This window comes from Nuphar pumila, chromosome 2 (genome assembly GCF_984573655.1).
Source record: "Nuphar pumila chromosome 2, dmNupPumi1.hap1.1, whole genome shotgun sequence".
In the NCBI taxonomy this organism is placed as follows: Eukaryota; Viridiplantae; Streptophyta; class Magnoliopsida; order Nymphaeales; family Nymphaeaceae; genus Nuphar; species Nuphar pumila.
In genome coordinates, this window is record NC_143250.1 from 3,012,819 (window position 1) to 3,030,628 (window position 17,810).

General features: G+C 37.4%; 1 protein-coding gene across 2 annotated transcripts; it reads right to left on the reverse strand.

The window, feature by feature from the left end:
- Window positions 1-1,022: 1,022 nt before the first annotated feature.
- Window positions 1,023-13,893, reverse strand: LOC149844488 (frataxin, mitochondrial-like). Of its 2 annotated transcripts, none has more exons than XM_089997236.1 (6): window positions 13,566-13,893; window positions 5,921-5,993; window positions 5,704-5,751; window positions 5,569-5,616; window positions 5,382-5,476; window positions 1,023-1,307 (listed from the first exon to the last, which is right to left on the reverse strand). In XM_089997236.1, exons 1-6 carry the CDS (start codon window positions 13,808-13,810, stop codon window positions 1,298-1,300), a joined length of 519 nt encoding a protein of 172 aa, XP_089853362.1. In that variant the 5' UTR covers window positions 13,811-13,893; the 3' UTR covers window positions 1,023-1,297. The 2 variants fall into 2 exon arrangements, with proteins under 2 accessions (XP_089853362.1, XP_089853361.1); XM_089997235.1 differs by lacking the exon at window positions 1,023-1,307 and adding an exon at window positions 2,930-3,532.
- Window positions 13,894-17,810: the final 3,917 nt, after the last annotated feature.

Sequence of the window (17,810 nt, forward strand, 5' to 3'; positions counted from 1 at the left end):
ATAATGACTCAGTGAAGACTCAGGTTGGCTAATCTCACTCTAAATGACTACAGCTGAGGGTAAATAGTTAGGATCGGATGTGGTCAATACCATATTCAACTAAACTGATGGTGGCTAGAGAGATTTGGATTCAGATGGTGAAAAACTCATACCAGATCGACTCTTGTACATGTAAACGGATTCGGATATTCAACAAATCTGGATATTTGTCAGATTTGATAGCAAAAAATCAAAACCATATCAACATCCCATTATAATCCAATCCCATTATAATCCAATATGATTCTGGCTTACCAAATGCAACTAAATGGAATTGAATTCGGTAGGATATCAGATAAAATCCAATTCATTGACATCCCTAGGATTAGCCTGGTCAGAGGTTAATGTAGTTTCACAAACCATGGAACGCCCACTAGCAGTACAACATTTAAACAAGAACATCCACAGTACGAATTTCATCAATAAATCGTAGTCACCACTTACCAATATCGGCCATATTTGGAAGATATCATTCACAATTTTATCATGAAACATAAATGATGTTATTAACATTTATTACTTTTACCACTGCGGTGGTTACCCACGTGGTCAGGGGGATCCTGTGTCAAGCTGAAGGCCCAGGATCGAATCCTGCTGGCGCATGGGAGCTGCAGTTGCTTTATCACAGTTGGGGCCCGTAAGGCTGGGTGGAGTGACCTCAACTTGGAGTTTTACCTCACAGGGAGGTGGGCCCATTAAGTGCCCTGGTTTTCAGTGAGGGTTTTCCTTCGTCATAAAAAAAAACTTTCTTAAGTACCATCTAATTCTAAGATGAGCGGCAATGGTGGGACCAACAACCAAGATAACACGTTTAGTCCCTTACGCATAAACTTGCCTTTTAACTTGAAGGATCCAAAGCACCATTTGCAATATCTAAATATCAAACTAAATAATCTTTGTCATTTCTGAAAGCAGGCTTATCACGATTCCCACGAATTGCACTAAATGACGCAACTCCTTTACAACCAGGAGGCAGGAAGACAAACAAAATCATTATCTTAGCTAAAAATATCAAGGCAAGTTCATGCAACAAGTGGCTAACCATGCCAGTCACGTCAAGAAAAATATGGCTGATATTTCAAACCGCAGCCTCAAAGATATTTTCATTTATAGCAGCTAAGCCATGTAGGAAATAATACTAGGAAAGACTATCGGATTTACCACAGAGCTCAACCAGCTCAGTTTCTAGAAGAACCAACAGGTTTGCCTTTGTCCGCCTGTAAACCCAGGCATTACTTGCCCGATCCCAATCAAACCTTTATGGCCCACTGCAAGGAATTAAATGGTAAGCTGAGTGATAATAAGCAAAAGATGGCAATTTGAGCACAGATAAGTTACACAATCTATATATCAGAAGCAACACGAAAACTGTCCAGATGTAAAAACAAAAGGTAGAAACAGATCTTTTTTCTGCTTTTCTTTATTTTTCTTTTTCTACTTCATCCTGACGTTGGAGTAATCCCCTCAAAGTGTCTAAGAACCATGAAAAGAATGAGTTTGCTGTGCTCCATATTTACCCTTCCACCATGAAGCAGATTCAATGCGAGGTAAACTTAGAGTTGAAAACCCACTTCATGATTAGAATTGAATGTTAAGATGAACAGCTTTCAGGAACCAACCCACAAACCAGTAAGACAGTAACCCAACAGAATGGAAGCTCTTCCACATATATTTTTCAAAATTCCCGTATAGAATCATCAAACTTTCCTTAATCACTTTCATAAGTCATACATGGATACACACATACAACAATGACAAACTAGGGAATTTAAAGCTCAAAGCCCATACAGTTATTGGAGAAGGTTCTTTAGTTCTAAGCAAAGCTTTCTACCTCCTGAAGAACAAAATGGGTAGCATCAATCAAACAAAAGAAGGGAATCAAGGTAGCTGAGAGAGAATTGAGATATTGTTAGGGAGTGTTTGATTCGCCATCCCCATGTGTCCTGCCCAGAGTGTGGTCCCCCACTCACGTCCATGCACCCACGCAAATGCGGGACGTACGGATGCATTTCTGGTGCATCCCGCAGACGGGAAAACAGTGTCCATTGCTGCCCCCCCCCCCCAAAAAAAAAAAATAGAACAGGTAGGACGAGACAGCGCCGGAGGGGCACGAAAAAAAAAATTGAGGGTGCTGGACAGGGCAGGACAGCACATCCTGTCCTGTCTGCGAACAGTGCAAGACAGGACTCGCTTTCCTGTCCACGCACATCCTAGAATCAAACACCCCCTAAGGGAACATGGATATCAAGAAACAAACAAGAAGATAGACATAGAATCATAAACCACTTATTTTAAAAACCCCGTCAAACAGAGGAGAAATATCTTGCCTTAGATATTAGCAAGATGGAAAATTTATGGTAGACTAAAAGATGCAATACAGTCAGTTCAAACCTAATAAACACAAAAATGGGAGCTCTTAACTGGAACATATGACTATATTCCATTAGTAGAAGGCAAACAGAGGAATGACCACTTCAAAAGTATCTAGGACAAAAATCAACCATGACTCAGAAGGGAAAGCAGAGATAAAGAAGCGCCAGCAATGTATCAGGCAGCCTGACCTGGCATGGACCAAGTCTATGTCATATGGGTGCGGGTGCGGGTGCGGGTGCGTGGGTGCGACACTTTCAAAAAAATTGGGTGCAGGGGTGCAGAAAAAAAAAAAAAAAAAAAAATATATATATATATATATATATATATATATATATATATATATATATATATATATATATCCAAAAGTTGGACATAAATGACCCTGGGGGCGCTGACCGCACCCAGGGTCAGGTTGACCGCACCGGGTGCCGCACCCACGTCGCGTCGACGTGGGTGCAGCACCCAGTTGGCCAAGTCCCTGTGACATAGGACCAAGTTCAGCTGGGTTTTTGGCCCAGACACAAATAGGATCAGGCTTTGGCTCAGCCCAACCCATTGGCAGGCCAGACTTTACTGGGCCATAGCCCACAAAATAGCAGCTGGCCAAAAGAAATTTAGAGGCCAGGCCAGCTCATCGCCCAACCTTAAATTTATACTGAAAAAGATACAGGCCCAAGCCTGCACTACCAGACCTTCTGGCCCATGGGCCACATTGATGCCCCACAGTCTGGGATTTTTTTTCCCAAAACAGGGTTAGACCCTTGGCCGGCCAAGCTTGACTGAGCCATGGCATGTCAAGCAGCACAACAGCCCACCTAATTCATAGGCTCAGCTGGACCAAGACAGCCCACTGCAGAACCTAACTTTATGGAAATTTGTCCAAATTAAAAGAAAAAATAAAATAAATAAAAGCATATAAAGGTGTTAATCCTTCCTGAATCAAAGTCCAGCTACCCAATCTTATTATACATAATACATGCAATCTTAAATAAAGGTAGAGAAGTTCGGAAAAAATAGATAATCAACTAAAGAACATCACACAAGGAAAAAAAAAACATGCTAAGAGTATCAATGGAAGGAAGCACCGCAGGAGGATCCTCACAGATTAGTATCCAGGACCCTAAAAATCATGTTAACAATGTCAAAATTGGCAAAATAAATACTCCACCTTAAACATTAAAAATGGAAAAAAGATCAAAATTAGCAAAAGATCCAGACTCGCTAGACCAGACAAGAAGAGATTCATTTTTAATCAATTTACATAAACAACCAAAGGGAGATTATCTTTCACTATTTAGTGAAGCTTTATTTTGCAGCAGCACCCTAGTTTCATTTTGCATGTTCTTCAACTGATTTCAAGAATACTTTAATTACAGCCATTACATTTATGCACCTTCAAGGATTGTATGTATAAAGCATTGTAATAAGACTAATCCCAGTGATAGAGAACAGTGATGAATTTAGAGGTTTACAGGGATATTTTAGGTGTTCAGTTGATAGTTGTGATTACAAGTTTTCTTCTTGAAGAGATAAATTTCCCTATTTTATAGCTAGTTTACACCACTAAATTCTTTATGAATGATCTTGTTCGGCCCATAGTCACAACAGTCATGGTTGCAGTTACGGACAGATCGGCAACGTGGGCTCAGCATTGTTGGCTTTTTCAACTACACATACCTGGTACACTAGGTAATCAAATGGTCTAGACCTATGATGAACAGGATAAAAAAATGGTATTGAAGAAATTAAAAGCAAGATATAAAAATCTCTAGGCATCTTTAAAAAAGAAAGTAAGGAAAACCATCATCTTACATGTGAGAACAAAGAAAATCAAGATCACCAAGTCGACAAGACAACCAAGGAAAGGTGGTGTGTGTGTGTGTGTGTGTGTGTGTGTGTGGTGGGCGACAGTCATTTCCAAAATTACAAAAATGTCATATCTTATGGCAATATTATGTACTTTAATTTTCCACGTCACATTTTCAAATTATTAAAAACTATGGTTTCATGTCATCATGATCCACTTTAGTTTTCCATGTCATCTTTTAATGATTATAAGTTTATTTATGCCAGACAAACTTCAAGCAAGATTCAGTTTAACTGAACTAATGGTATTACCGTACATTGATTGTTATATATATATATATATATATATATATATATATATATATATATGTTTGTGTGTGTGAAATACCCATTAGGGGTATTTTGGTCATTTCCCATTTGTAATAGGGACTGCCTAGCAGGGGCAGATTTGTAAACTGATTTTTTACTTTTTTTATTTATTATATTTTTGAATAGGTAGCTGTTAGGGACAGCCCAACTAGCCGTTGGGGCTAGTCCAACGACTAGTTGGACTAGCCCCTTTTGATCCTTTTTGTGCCTATATAAGGGGATCTTCCCCATTGTGTTTGCAATGCTTTTCTAAGCATAATTGTGCTAATAACAGTTTATATTTTTTACTTGCTCTCTAAGTATTTATGCCTGTGTATCTCCTTTGTGAGATTGTATTTAGCCCATAAGTGGCCTTTTGTTTGAGTTTGTGCATCTCCTTTGAGAGTTTGCATTTGGCCCATAAGAGGTCCTTTTGCATTTGTGCATTCTTGTAGCCCTTAGAGGCAATCCTTGTATTCTTTTTGGTTTCATTACAAATGGAGCATCGGAATACTTACAATCTGAGTGGGCCACGCAGAGCTCAACCTAACAAGAGAAATTTTATGGTGGCCAGTCTCACAAACATGCATTTTTTAGATCTCTACATATCAAACTGTGATGCATAAACTACCAAAAAAGAGAGAGCAGATGATGTATGCATTATGAACCAATGGGAATTTGAAATGGAGGAGCAACAATATAGCACACAATTATTCACAATGGTTACATCAAACACAGAAGAAACATGTGCTGGATACTATAAATGTAACCATAGGACCTTTTTTACCTCACAAAAGTTTCATTAGCAACAATACCTTACTGGAGAGGACAACCATATTTGCCTATTTGAAGTTTGCTTGTTTATGACATAGGTACCAAGATTCCCAAGCTTCAAGGTTAAAACTTCATTCTGGCAAATGCACAGATGTAATCAGTTAATGTAAAATCACTGTAATATTGAGAGTCAAACAAAAATTGTAGTGTCATCAATAGGAAGTTTACCCCATAATCTACATCAAACCCATCGATCTGATTGACATCACCATACTCCTGTTAAGCATTCAATTAATACTAAGTAAACATACAAGATATCTATTAAAAATGAAGACTAAGAAGAAGACAGAGGAAGAAACAAACTCTCATGTGACACTGGTATGAAGCACCAGTTTTGCCATGTTGATATAGCTGTTCAGAAAAATCAAGGCCCTAAAAGTGTTACAGATCTACATGAAACATTGTTTTATATCCTAAACAGTTGATACAAGAAAGTCCAGGGGATGATGCAAGATTATCAATCAATAAATGAAGCAGTCTTACAAATATTCAACCGAGCACCATATGAATGAAATTTTACCTCAAGCTTCTCCTGCAAATCATGGATTGTTGCATCAGCTAACTTATGAAATTCATCCTCCTGCAGTAAAGAACTGAGTGCAACATTAATTATTAAACATATCTAAATAACTTGCTATATAGTATAAACTTAATAGATAACAAAATAAAACAAGATTATAATAGTGCTAGAAAAGATGGCTCCTCACAGTTGAGGGATATTCTTAATACAAGGCTCAAAGGTTGTGCAATGAAATAAGCACCTAAGTCAGCCAACTACTCATATGTATCCAACCGATATATATATATATATATATATATGGGTAATGCGCTCCTTAGGCCCCCTTTTTTCGTTAGGTCTCATTAGGCCCCTTCAAAAATCATAGTTTTAAGTATTTTTTTCACATCTAACACCATAAATGTGATCTATAGGTTTTGTTTAGTGGGAACCAGCTTTTGGATCGCCGGAATCTGACCTGCATACAGGTTTTTATGGTGATAAAAAAATCAATGGCTATGAAGGCATCAATTTTCCCGGTTCATAAAAATACATTTTTTCGTCGAAAAAACATGATCCAAGAGTCGATTCCTACTAAATCAAGCATGTTAAACATATCTAATGGTTCAGATCTATCATAAAACACTTAAAACTATAAAGCCTAACGGAAAAAGGGAGCCTAATATATTCAGCTCTCTCTCTCTCTCTCTCTCTCTCTCTCTCTCTCTCTCTCTCTCTCTCTCTCTCTCTCTCTCTCTCTCTCTCTCTCTCTCTCTCTCTCTCCACATATATATATAGTCAATCACTGAAACGACGGAACGAACTGAGAGACAACAGTTTATCTTTGTTGGCCGACAAGGCCTGCAACTAGCTTGTGATCACCAAGGACACATAAAACTGCGAGGGATGACGGATTCATTTAAGGCTATTTTAGTTCTCAGTTTGGGATGTCGAAGAGATGGCAATGTGAACTCTGGGAGGCTAGCTAGCATCTATTGCCCGCATGTTTCAACTGGGGGGGAGGGGGGGTCCCCACATGCATGTTGATGACCGACGTGGCTCTGTACCCTGTCCATGGGGATATAGGGGACCGGTTCTTTTTTTTTTTTGAGCTTTTTCCTTCGCCTCAATTTTGGGATTAGTCGCTCGGGGAAGCAAAGCAAGCAAGGCAACTAAAGTGGAGTGATAGTCACCGATAGAGTGAGGGAACAAAGCGACCGAGCAGTACACATTAAACTAATAAGGCAAGACTCCTAACCAGGAGATATGTAAAAAATGCCTATTGAGATCTCAGTGACCGCTTGAGGTCTGTCGTATCCTGATATATGAAACCTAAAAGCCCGAATACACAGGAGAAAAAAGCTTTGAGAAAAAGGATTTAGGTCTCCTGTACCCAGGGATGGTGAACTGAGTGAAGAGGCCCTAGTGAAATGAAAACAAAGATTGCCTGAGTTCGTGTTCCACGGCCCAAGGAAATATAGACTTATAGCAAGGGAAGGGTAACTAAAAGGCTAACCCCATTATAACAGTGTTATTTGTATCCTTGAGTTGTTGGTATAGTTAGATATGAGCTCTCTAGCCCTTAGTTAGCTAGTCTGGAATAGTAGCATACCTGTTGTTGAGATACCTAGGGGTGACGCCCCAATAGTATCTCTATCCCTTATCTCCTTCGAAGTCTCCCGCCCTAACGGGCTCGAGGGGGGTGCTTACATTAACACAACCTTTACCTCTCTCCCTAATGGGTTTGAGGAATGCTTAACTTATTAGTTTAATATGTACCGCTCAGTCACTTTGCTCCCTCACTCTATCGGTCGCTATCGCTAGACTCCTAACTGAGAGATATGTAAAAAATGTTTGCGGAGACCATCTGAGCTTTGTCATAACCTGGTATATGAGACCTAAAAACCCGGATACACAGCAGGGAAAAGCTCTTAAAAGAAGGATTTAGGTCTCCTATATCCAAGGTCGTATCCTGGTATATGAGACCTAAAAGCCCAAATGCACAACAGGGAAAAGCTTTTAGAAAATGAATTTAAGTCTCCTATACCCATGGGTGGTGAACTGAGTGAAGAGACCCTCGTGAAATGACAACAAATGTAGCCTGCGTTCATGTTCCACAACCAGAGAAGATATAGACTTACAACAAGGGAAGGGTATTCATTGGCATATAATCCACTATGTCGGAGTTGTCTTCTCTAGGTTCTGCACTCCTCCTGAACTTCTTAACTCATTCTTAGGAGGCATGGCAAGTGTCGTCTCTGCCTCGAACAAAACAACATTTACATGCTCGAAAAACTTCAAAAGGTCCACTTGAGTCTCTACCGACAATCCCATCTTACCAAGTCAATACATCGGTAATTCATTAGATACTATTTATGAATGTCAACTAAGTATCGTAAGTAAATGGATCCAGGTTGTTCAATCATTTGATAACCAGAGTCATCTTTGATAAATGATCACTATGAGTCAGACTCAATAGAATTTGATCAATCCTTTTTCTTATCATTAAGGTGGAGATTCAAAAACATCGCCGCCACTAGCAGTAACGCTTAGAGAGTGTTGCCTATGAGCGAAGTTGCAGGAGCAAAACAAAATTCTCATATATGGTTCTCAGAGGAGGAGTCTCTTCAGTTCACCTATCTCAATAAAGTATATGATTGATTTGAAGTGTTTCTCAAGATTCAAGCGATTGCAGATGATATAACAAGTAAATATGCTCCTCATGTCAATATATTTAATTGTCTAAGAGGGACATCTCATTCCCATATAAAGTAAGTAGGTTTACCATGTGATGTGAAATGGGTTTCTCATTAGATGGGAAACAGGTTTTCCATGCCTTTTTTAGAAGTTTCCCACAAGTTTCGGTCTTTTTTAGAAATGCGTAGTTTCTTGGGAAACAAGTTTTCCACATGCAAGTGGTGTTTCCGGTAGCCCTAGTTTGGAATAGTCGATTTACTAAGAATTAACACTTGAAACATATTTTTTCGATGAGAAAAATGAAATTTGGAGCCTTGAAATTTACAAAGATTTTGGGTGCTTGTATCGTCAAAATTTTATATTTATATATATAGGAAAATTTGTAACCAATGTCCACACTTGTGGAGGGGTGACAACCAATTTTCCTATAACGGTTGGGTTACATCAAGGATCTGCATTAAGCCCTTTCCTATTTGCTATAGTGATGGATAAGCTTACGAGATCAATTCAAGAAAATGTGTCGTGGTGTATATTGTTTGCTGATGATATTGTTTTGATTGATGAGTCTAGAGCTGGGGTTAATGCTAAGTTAGAATTATGGAGACAGACATTGGAAGCAAGAGGTTTTAAGTTGAGTAAGAGTAAGACAAAATATATGAAATGTCGATTTAGTAAGCAACGAAGTAGTGATGGGAGTGTAGTGAAGCTTGGTGAGCAAGAAATATTGGTGGATGACTGTTTCAAATATTTGGGATCTATCATTCAAAAGTATGGAGAAATTGATGGAGATGTAAATCATAGGATAAAGGTTGGGTGGATGAAATGAAAAAGTGCAACTGGAGTGTTGTGCGATCGTAGAATGCCATTGCGGTTGAAGGAAAAGTTTTATAGGACGACAATTACGCCCGCTTTACTATATGGTACAGAATGTTGGGCTGCCAAGAGACATCATATTCAAAAAATGAGTATAGCTGAGATGCGTATGCTTAGATGGATGTGTGAAAATACAATAAAAGATAAGATTCGAAACAAGAAGATACGTAAGAAGGTAGGCGTTGCATCCATTGAAAATAAGATGAGAGAGAATCGTTTACGATGGTTTGGACATATTCGGCAAAGGCCTAATGATGCTCCAGTTAGAAGGATGGAGAAATGGGAAAATATATTAGTTAAAAGAGGTCAGGGTAGGCCTAAGAAGACTTGGATGGAGATGATAGAAAAGGATATGAATGCTTTCAACCTCACCGAGGACATGGCATTGGATAGAAATGATTGGAGGAGAAGGATTCATGTGGAAGACCCAGAATGATTTTCTTTTTTGGTTCATATCGCCGACCCCAATTGTTTTAGGATGAAGGCGTAGTTGTTGTTGTTGTTGTATATAGGGAAACTGAAATATGTTTACCAACCAAATATGTTTGCCGGTATGAATAGAGATTTTCATAGGTTTTTTTTACAAATCTTACCCTGCACATGCATTTGGTGTGGTCCATTTGCTAGGAATCAACTATTGGATCATCGTAATTGGATAAAGAAATACGATTTTGTATTCTTGAATATTTATGAAAATTTTAATTCATTGATTTTCAACCCTTAAAAGATTCTTCTTATACATCGTAAATGGATGATCCAAGAGTCTATTTCTATAAAACCAAGTTTCTAGATCACATCTGTACAGTGAAATTTTCAAAAAAAAGTAAAAAAATCCTATGAAAATCTTGGTTCATACCAGTAAACATATTTGGTTGGTAAACATATTTCAGTTACCCTATACATATGAGTAATGTGCTAGTTATGCCCCATTATGCCCCTTCAAAAATCATAGTTTTTGGTATTTTTTCTCGCATCTAACACAGTAGATATGATCTATATGTTTTGTTTAGTGGGAATCGGCTTTTGGATCACCGAAATCTGACTTGTATACATGTTCTGGCGATCCAAAATCAATGGCTATGAAGGCATCAAATTTTTTCTGTTCATGAAAATACATTTTTTCATCGAAAAAAGATGATCCAAGAGTCAGTTCCCACTAAATCGAGCACGCTAAACACATCTAATGGTTCAGATCTATCATAAAACACTTCAAACAATGGGGCCTAACGGGGCAGAACGAGAAAAGAGGGCCTAATATGTTCAGCTCTCTCTCTCTCTCTCTCTCTCTCTCTCTCTCTCTCTATATATATATATATATATATATATATATATATATATATATATATATATATATATATATATATTGTGTGTGTGTGTATGCAGAAAATACAGCAACATTAGTGATTGTGGGGAAAACTGTAGACAATATTTATTCTTATTATTGGAGATTCCCACTCACTCTCTGATAAGAATAGAAGGCCTAACTAGAAAACCTAAAACATTTGGGACTATTGAGAAGTGGCGCTCGTTATAAAACTCACTCAGTCCCAAATAAATATGAAAGATATATTCATCAATCAATGGTCTTTACATCTTTACATCTTACACATGATAGTTTTGATAACTTTGTCTTTGGTTGTGTAGGATGACATAATATGTTGATATTTCAAAGAAAACTCTGAATTTCTTTCTCACAATCCTTCACAATGCACTTGTTGTTTCCATACCACCAGGTCCACAGCTAATACAAGATCAAAACTGACTCCTATGCAACTAAGAGTGATTTTGGAAACCCATGAAATGGTCCCAATGTATAATTGGATACAAATAGAACTTATGTGAATAGAAAACTCTAAGGAAAGGACAAATAACTACAATACATGATTTACATGGTTGACCCAGAAGGTGTGGCATCGATGGGCATTGTTGACAAACTCAAATCAACTATTAAATGATATACAGTTATATTGGAAAGCACAAAACTTATCTCTCCAATTCGATGAAAACATAACCACAATCGCTCCCCACCAGAGTTGCCAGTTGGGAAAGCGGGAGTGGGAAGCAATTCGGGAAGCGAAAGCGGGAAGTGAGGCACTTCCAAAACTTTAAGAAGCGGGAAGCGGGGGACGACTTAGAAACAAACCACAAATCGTCTTGGAAGCAAGAAGAGAAGCAAACCGGAAGCGAGGTGGAAATGAGGGGAAAGCGACAAAAGAGAAAAAAGAAAGAAAAACAAGAAGAAAAAAACAAAAAAAAGAATGGGAAGCGGGGAAGCGCGCTTCTCAATTTTTTTGGGGCTTCCCAACACATTTCAGAAGCGGCACGTTTCACACTTTTGAAACGCGCTTTAGGGAAGTGCACTTCCCCAGATACTATGGCGCTTCCGGTAACCCTGCTCCCTACCAAACCTCAACAACATGCTAAGCCACGCAATCTTCTTTCACTTTTTGGAAATCCAAAAAAAATAGTGATAGAAAAATGCTCTGATACTCTAGGACCTTAAAGATTTGAAAATAATAAGTTAACAAAATATAATATATTCTTTTTCTTTTCATTTGCTATGAGAAAAACATTCACTTTGAAGATTAGAAGATTTGATTTTCCTCTCTTTTAACTTACAAGAGTAACAAAACCTTAGCAATAAGAGACCGACCAATTAGCCTAGAAGAATATAAGGATGGGTATTTTATATTGCTTAACCCAACAATCTCCACCTTGATAGAAAATTTGTACACCATCAAATTTACCTTGACCTGAAACATGAGAAGTCAAGTTCCACTCCAACTTTTCTACTTTAACCGCCTTCATTAACATATCTGCTAATTCTCTTTAATTACAAAACTTCTTATCTTCATTTTGCCTTTAAATACTTCATCAATTTAGTTCTATTGAACCATAATATTTTGTTTTTTATGATAAACAAAGTTCTTACCCAACATATTGCAATCACATTTATCATAAAATACGATCAAAGGTCTAAAATGCATATTAATCTTACTCATCAAACCATGAAGCCAAACTGCTTTCTCACTAGCTTCTATCAGTGGCACGTATATCGTGTACTCATCTTTGGTAGCCCATGATATTGTCATTCATTGAAGATTTGACATCCAACCAACTGAATCATTTCCCAAATTAGATTATACCTTGTAATTTATTCTCACCTCATAAAACCCATTGACAAAGTTTCTATCAACACAACCATGCATTTAATTAGAATTCTTGCCATATATAACAGCACAATTACTCGTGTTTCTTAAGTATCGAAGTAGTCACTCGGTCACAGTTCATGATTTATCATATAACAGTTCAAAACACTAATCACACAAGTGATACCTAACCTAATGAAAACCATAAGAAGAATCGGGTTCTCCACCAAACTAACATATAGAATTCCATGTATCTTCCTCATCTCTTATTCCATCCATCTTGGGACAATCATTGGAAAACAGCTTAAAGTGTGTTGAGACTAGCGTCTTCACGAGCTTAGTCTTACTCATCCCAAACTTGACAAGCACTTTCTCCACAAACCCCTAGTCTTCCGTCTCGCTAACAATCTTTCACATCTTAATCACTTAGGAAGCTAACTTCAAACTGGTGATTCATTTGATCCAGCCATCAAAAACTGAAATTTTACGCCAGACCACAGCTCTCTACAGCGAATGCCCGCATAATGAGATCATTCAAGCACAAACAAAGACACACGGAGAATTTCTACACGCTGGTAAATTCGCAATCTTAATCGACCGAAAACCTTAACTAAGAAACAGATTTCACCGATCAATCAACCGAAAACTGAAACACGATCCACAAAATATTGGATTTTTTTAAAAGAAAATTATTGGATTTTTTCGCGTTTACATTCCCCGTAGCTAAATCTTTTTCGAGCAGGAACGGAGAAAATTGAGAGAAGAGAACCACGAGATGCAAGCGATAGCGACAACCGTTTCAAAGCCTTAAGCATCAATTCGCAATTCGACTATCAAACCATCCAAAATTACAAAAAAGACGCATAGATTAAGGTTTCCAGATTCCATTTCGCAGAATAAAATCATCCAAAGCCGAAAATGAGAAGAAAAAACGGGAGAAATCCACGTACCGATAATCGATCGCAGCTGGCCCCGGCGAATGGTCCGAATTCAATGCCTTGGAGCAGAAAACCCTAGAATTAGCCCTAAATTTCGAGAGTTCAATCGGCTCGTCTCCGAGAAAACGCCTCCCTGCGAGGGATTGAGGACGATCGGGAGAATCGAGAGGCAGGAAGCGAGGGAGGAGGGATCTCCGGAGGAGACTACTCGGCCCGGAGAGTCGCCGGAATAACCTTGACGGGAGGAGGGCGGCCATCCGAGAGGGATCGAGCCGGAGTGACGCAGAGGAAGAGAAACGATCTGATGAGGGCGCGCCCTACAGGAACTCTCCGCGGGATCCCTACCGCCAAATTTCGTCTTCGACGGTTTTAAAAACACGAGTTTAGAAAATAAGCTCCGAGAATTACCTATTGCCACGTAAGCGTTTTGGATACGTGGCATCACAAGTGGGGGGAATTCTTTGTTAGGTCCATTTGACTCGTTTATAATTTTATGTACCAGTTCGGATCTGGAAAATAAACTCAAATAACTGTCCAGCACCACACAGGATCCAAAAATGGATCAGATAACACCAGATTTTTTTTTTAACTGGGACAAACCACCCCAGGATCATAGACCTAGTCAGGCTCCGTCTGCCGTAATTACGGTCGTTGTCCTGGCAACGTAACTCTGAGGGCTTACCCTTCACCTCGACGAAGTCACCATGCTTCGACTTGTGAAGGGTGACACTCATGGGATTTGAACCTACTACACCACTCGCCTAGCCGCCCAGGCCCCTTCCCACTATTGTATATTTGTTAATAGTTATTATCATTGTGATAAATAACATGGGATTTTCAAAGATATCTTGATAATTTCCCAATATTTTGACAGCCATTTTAAATTATCAAAATATGTAGATATTCTGAAAACATCATGTTATTCTGTTTTATTCAATTTATACATTTTTCTTTGTTTTTAATTTATTTATTTTGACCAATATTTTGATGATAAAAATGTGACAACTATAAAATTTTCAATTTCTCACGAGATATTGTAAGATGGTGAAAGGACGTGTGCAGATACGCAATAATTCTCCACTGACAAATTTATGTTCACAACATATGGCCTTTCAATTTTTGGTATGCTAAGATTTCTCACATATGAATCAAGTATATCTGAGTCCCATTTTACTCACATATGAGAAAACTTCCTCGGTGACCATTTTTGTGAAGTGATCGGTTACTATGTCACAAATTCATTTTTATTTCATTCTTTGTAATCATGTCATGCAAATATTGATATTTAACCTCAATATATTTACTTTTAAAGTTATTAGATCCTTTATGAATTATATGTATATAGTTTTGTTATCACACTAAATTTGAGCTAGACCTCTTAATTAGAATATTTAATTTCAAATAATTCAAAAAGCGAATTATCCAAACATCAATTGTCTTGAACCATTCAATTTAACCAAAAGGGGATGTGAGTTCCACTGGTGTCCCACTTTAGCAAGGTAGGATGTGGGGCCCACCATGGGCGAGGCTTCTGTGTTTGATGGCATCCAAGATTGGATGGAACAACATAACATATAGAATACATGTTTTGTTTGTTCTGTAATAACCGTGTGACATTCAACGTCCAATGTTCAATGTTTGTTTCAACTGAATAAGAAGTATTCTTTGTGTCTGGTGTTTGATTTTTACGCTGTGCAGACAACTTGGACACATGGATAATGGGTTGGATAACTTTGTTTTGAATCATATGATTCGATCTGGCCAACCATAAGAGTGTTTTAACATGTTTATTATGGATTTTTGCTTTGGACATGGATCTCAAATTGAATCTAAAAACAAAAAAATGTTTAAATTTTGGATAATTTGAGAAAAAATAAGATTTGATATTTTTATATATATAAATGCTTCAATCAATATCATATTTGATCTAATTATGAAAGTTTAGCAAAAATTTATGGATTTTATCCCCAAATGTGGATCTCAAACTGGATCCAAGTAAGGCAAAAAAAAGTTTAAATTTTAGATAGTTTAAGAAAATAAGAATTCATATTTTTATATATAATTGTAAAAATCATAAAACTCTAACATGCAAGAAAATAAATCTCAAAATAAACCAAAAAACCCTAAACAACAAAAAAAAATAAACCATAAAATCAAAGAAAGCATAAATACTCCATAAAATCACATATAAAAAGTCATAATTCAAACACTAATGAAAGAATATCAAAGAATAACAACCCTAATCAAATACAATTTAAGAAACCCTAGTTAGTTTTTTTTATTCAAAACCTTAATTAAAGAAAATAAAAAATAAAAACTCTAATCAAATTAAATTTTAAAAACCCTAATTAAAGATATTTGATTCAATGCCCTAATCAAATAAAAAAAGTCCTAATCAAATTAAAGAAAAGCCTCAATAAAATTAAATAACAAAAGTCCTAATTAAAGGTACTTAATTCAAATCCTTAATAAATGAAATTAAAGAAAAAAATTCTAATAAATGAAAATCAAAGAAAAAACCCTAATCAGCGAAGAAGAAGAAGATGGTCAAGAAAAAGAGAGGAAGAGAAAGGAACAAAGAAGAAGGAGAAGAAAAGGAAAAGAGAGAGAGGTTCGGGGTTAGACCCCCTTTGCCCGAGTGTTTTTTTAAAGTGGTGCTCACGGCGTCCCGTTCTCAAGGTAACAATGGGAAGAAAGGTGTTTCACCATTCCACATATGCGACAAACACGTTTGATGGTTTCACACAGGGGCGCGCCATCAAACACAACCTACAAATTGGTTTGGATGATTTCCTCTATCTAGAAGAAGAAAAAAAACAGGGATATTGCATTGTCGACCATTTTATGATTTGTTATCATCATAAGGTCGCCCATCTTAATATCTCACACTGTTGCATGTGTAAATTATTATGATAAGTTTTCCCTTTCTTTCTGATGTTCGTACAAAACCATCAAAGACAAATTTTTTTTTCGACGAGATAAAGTTTAGGCAGACCCCTACCAGTAATACAACCATGGGTTCGAACTTGCAACGTCCCAACACAAGGTGACGTGCACTAACTGCTCCTGCCAGACAAGCAGAAATAGCTAATATTTTAAGTGCCAACCTTAGATGGTTGGTGCATCTGTTTCCTAAGGCGGTTTGTACTTGATACATGGCTCTGATGTTATAAGAAAACGGTTATTAATGCCCAAGAAAAGTCTCTTTTCTACTCCACTCACAACCTAACTCTCATAAACAGTTCAAGTCAAATCTAAGTTAAAAATTCAGATTAAATCGAAGTTAAAAGCAGTCCTATTCGAGAGACATCACTGGTACAAGCCGTAGGGCGTAGGGTGCACGTTGGTTGCGTAAGGAATGAGCAAAAAAGGGGGCTCATTTCTTTGAATCACGTGTCACTTTTGAATAAAGTAACTTAACGCACAAATAATCAACAATGCCCAATACTAATCTTTTTGGTCATTGTTTAATAGCACGTAGGATCCGGCCGGTCCATGACTTTTTCAAGCCCATGGAGTGGGACCCACCTCATAAGTTGTCAAGATGTCCTAAGGGTGTCAACGGGCTGGTTTTGTTAGGGACTCAGGTGGAACACCATACTCCAACATGATTTGAGCTAGAGTTTAATGGGACCCACCATAAGAAAAAACATACCCAAATCCTATAAAGATTAAATGTAGCATACTGGATAAAATAATATATATATATATATATATATATTTACATTGAAAATTGCAGATCTTAATTGGAACTCAGGTCTAGCATGAAATTTCACAAACCATACCCAGCTCCCCTTCAGGTCCGACCATGATTCTAATCAAGTCTTCTTATTTATCACTATATCCTGACCCTATATAGTGATGTAAGTGTGGTGACCTTGCCCATTTATAAAATAAATTTTTTTATGCTGACCAATGGTGTCTCGAAACAAGCTGAATGGACTTATTTTTCAATAATTTAAATATATATATATATATATATATATATAATATTTTTTGTCATTATTATATTGTTATTTTAATATTTTCAAGATAAGTGTCATTTGCTGGTTAAAGATCGGCTGATTCAGAACGATTCGGTTCAGAATCGGAATCAGCCATTTCCTCAAATCGTTTTGAAAATCGATTCAGGGTCCGATATGATTCTGACAACATTGACGCTGACTGCACATCTTGAAGTCTTAAAAGAGCATTTTGAGTTACAAAAATTATCAATTCCCTTTTCCATGAAAGCGAAAAGCTAGTCATATGTGGCCA

Bases quoted from the DNA above. Each gene is read 5' to 3' on its own strand.
- LOC149844488 (XM_089997235.1), bottom strand. From the start codon at position 13,810: ATGGCCGCCCTCCTCCCGTCAAGGTTATTCCGGCGACTCTCCGGGCCG. The intron at 5,752-5,920 runs GTAAAATTTCAT...TTTTCTGAACAG, and splicing joins ATTTGCAGGAGAAGCTTGAG to CTATATCAACATGGCAAAAC. The intron at 5,617-5,703 runs GTTTGTTTCTTC...AATGCTTAACAG, and splicing joins CATACCAGTGTCACATGAGA to GAGTATGGTGATGTCAATCA.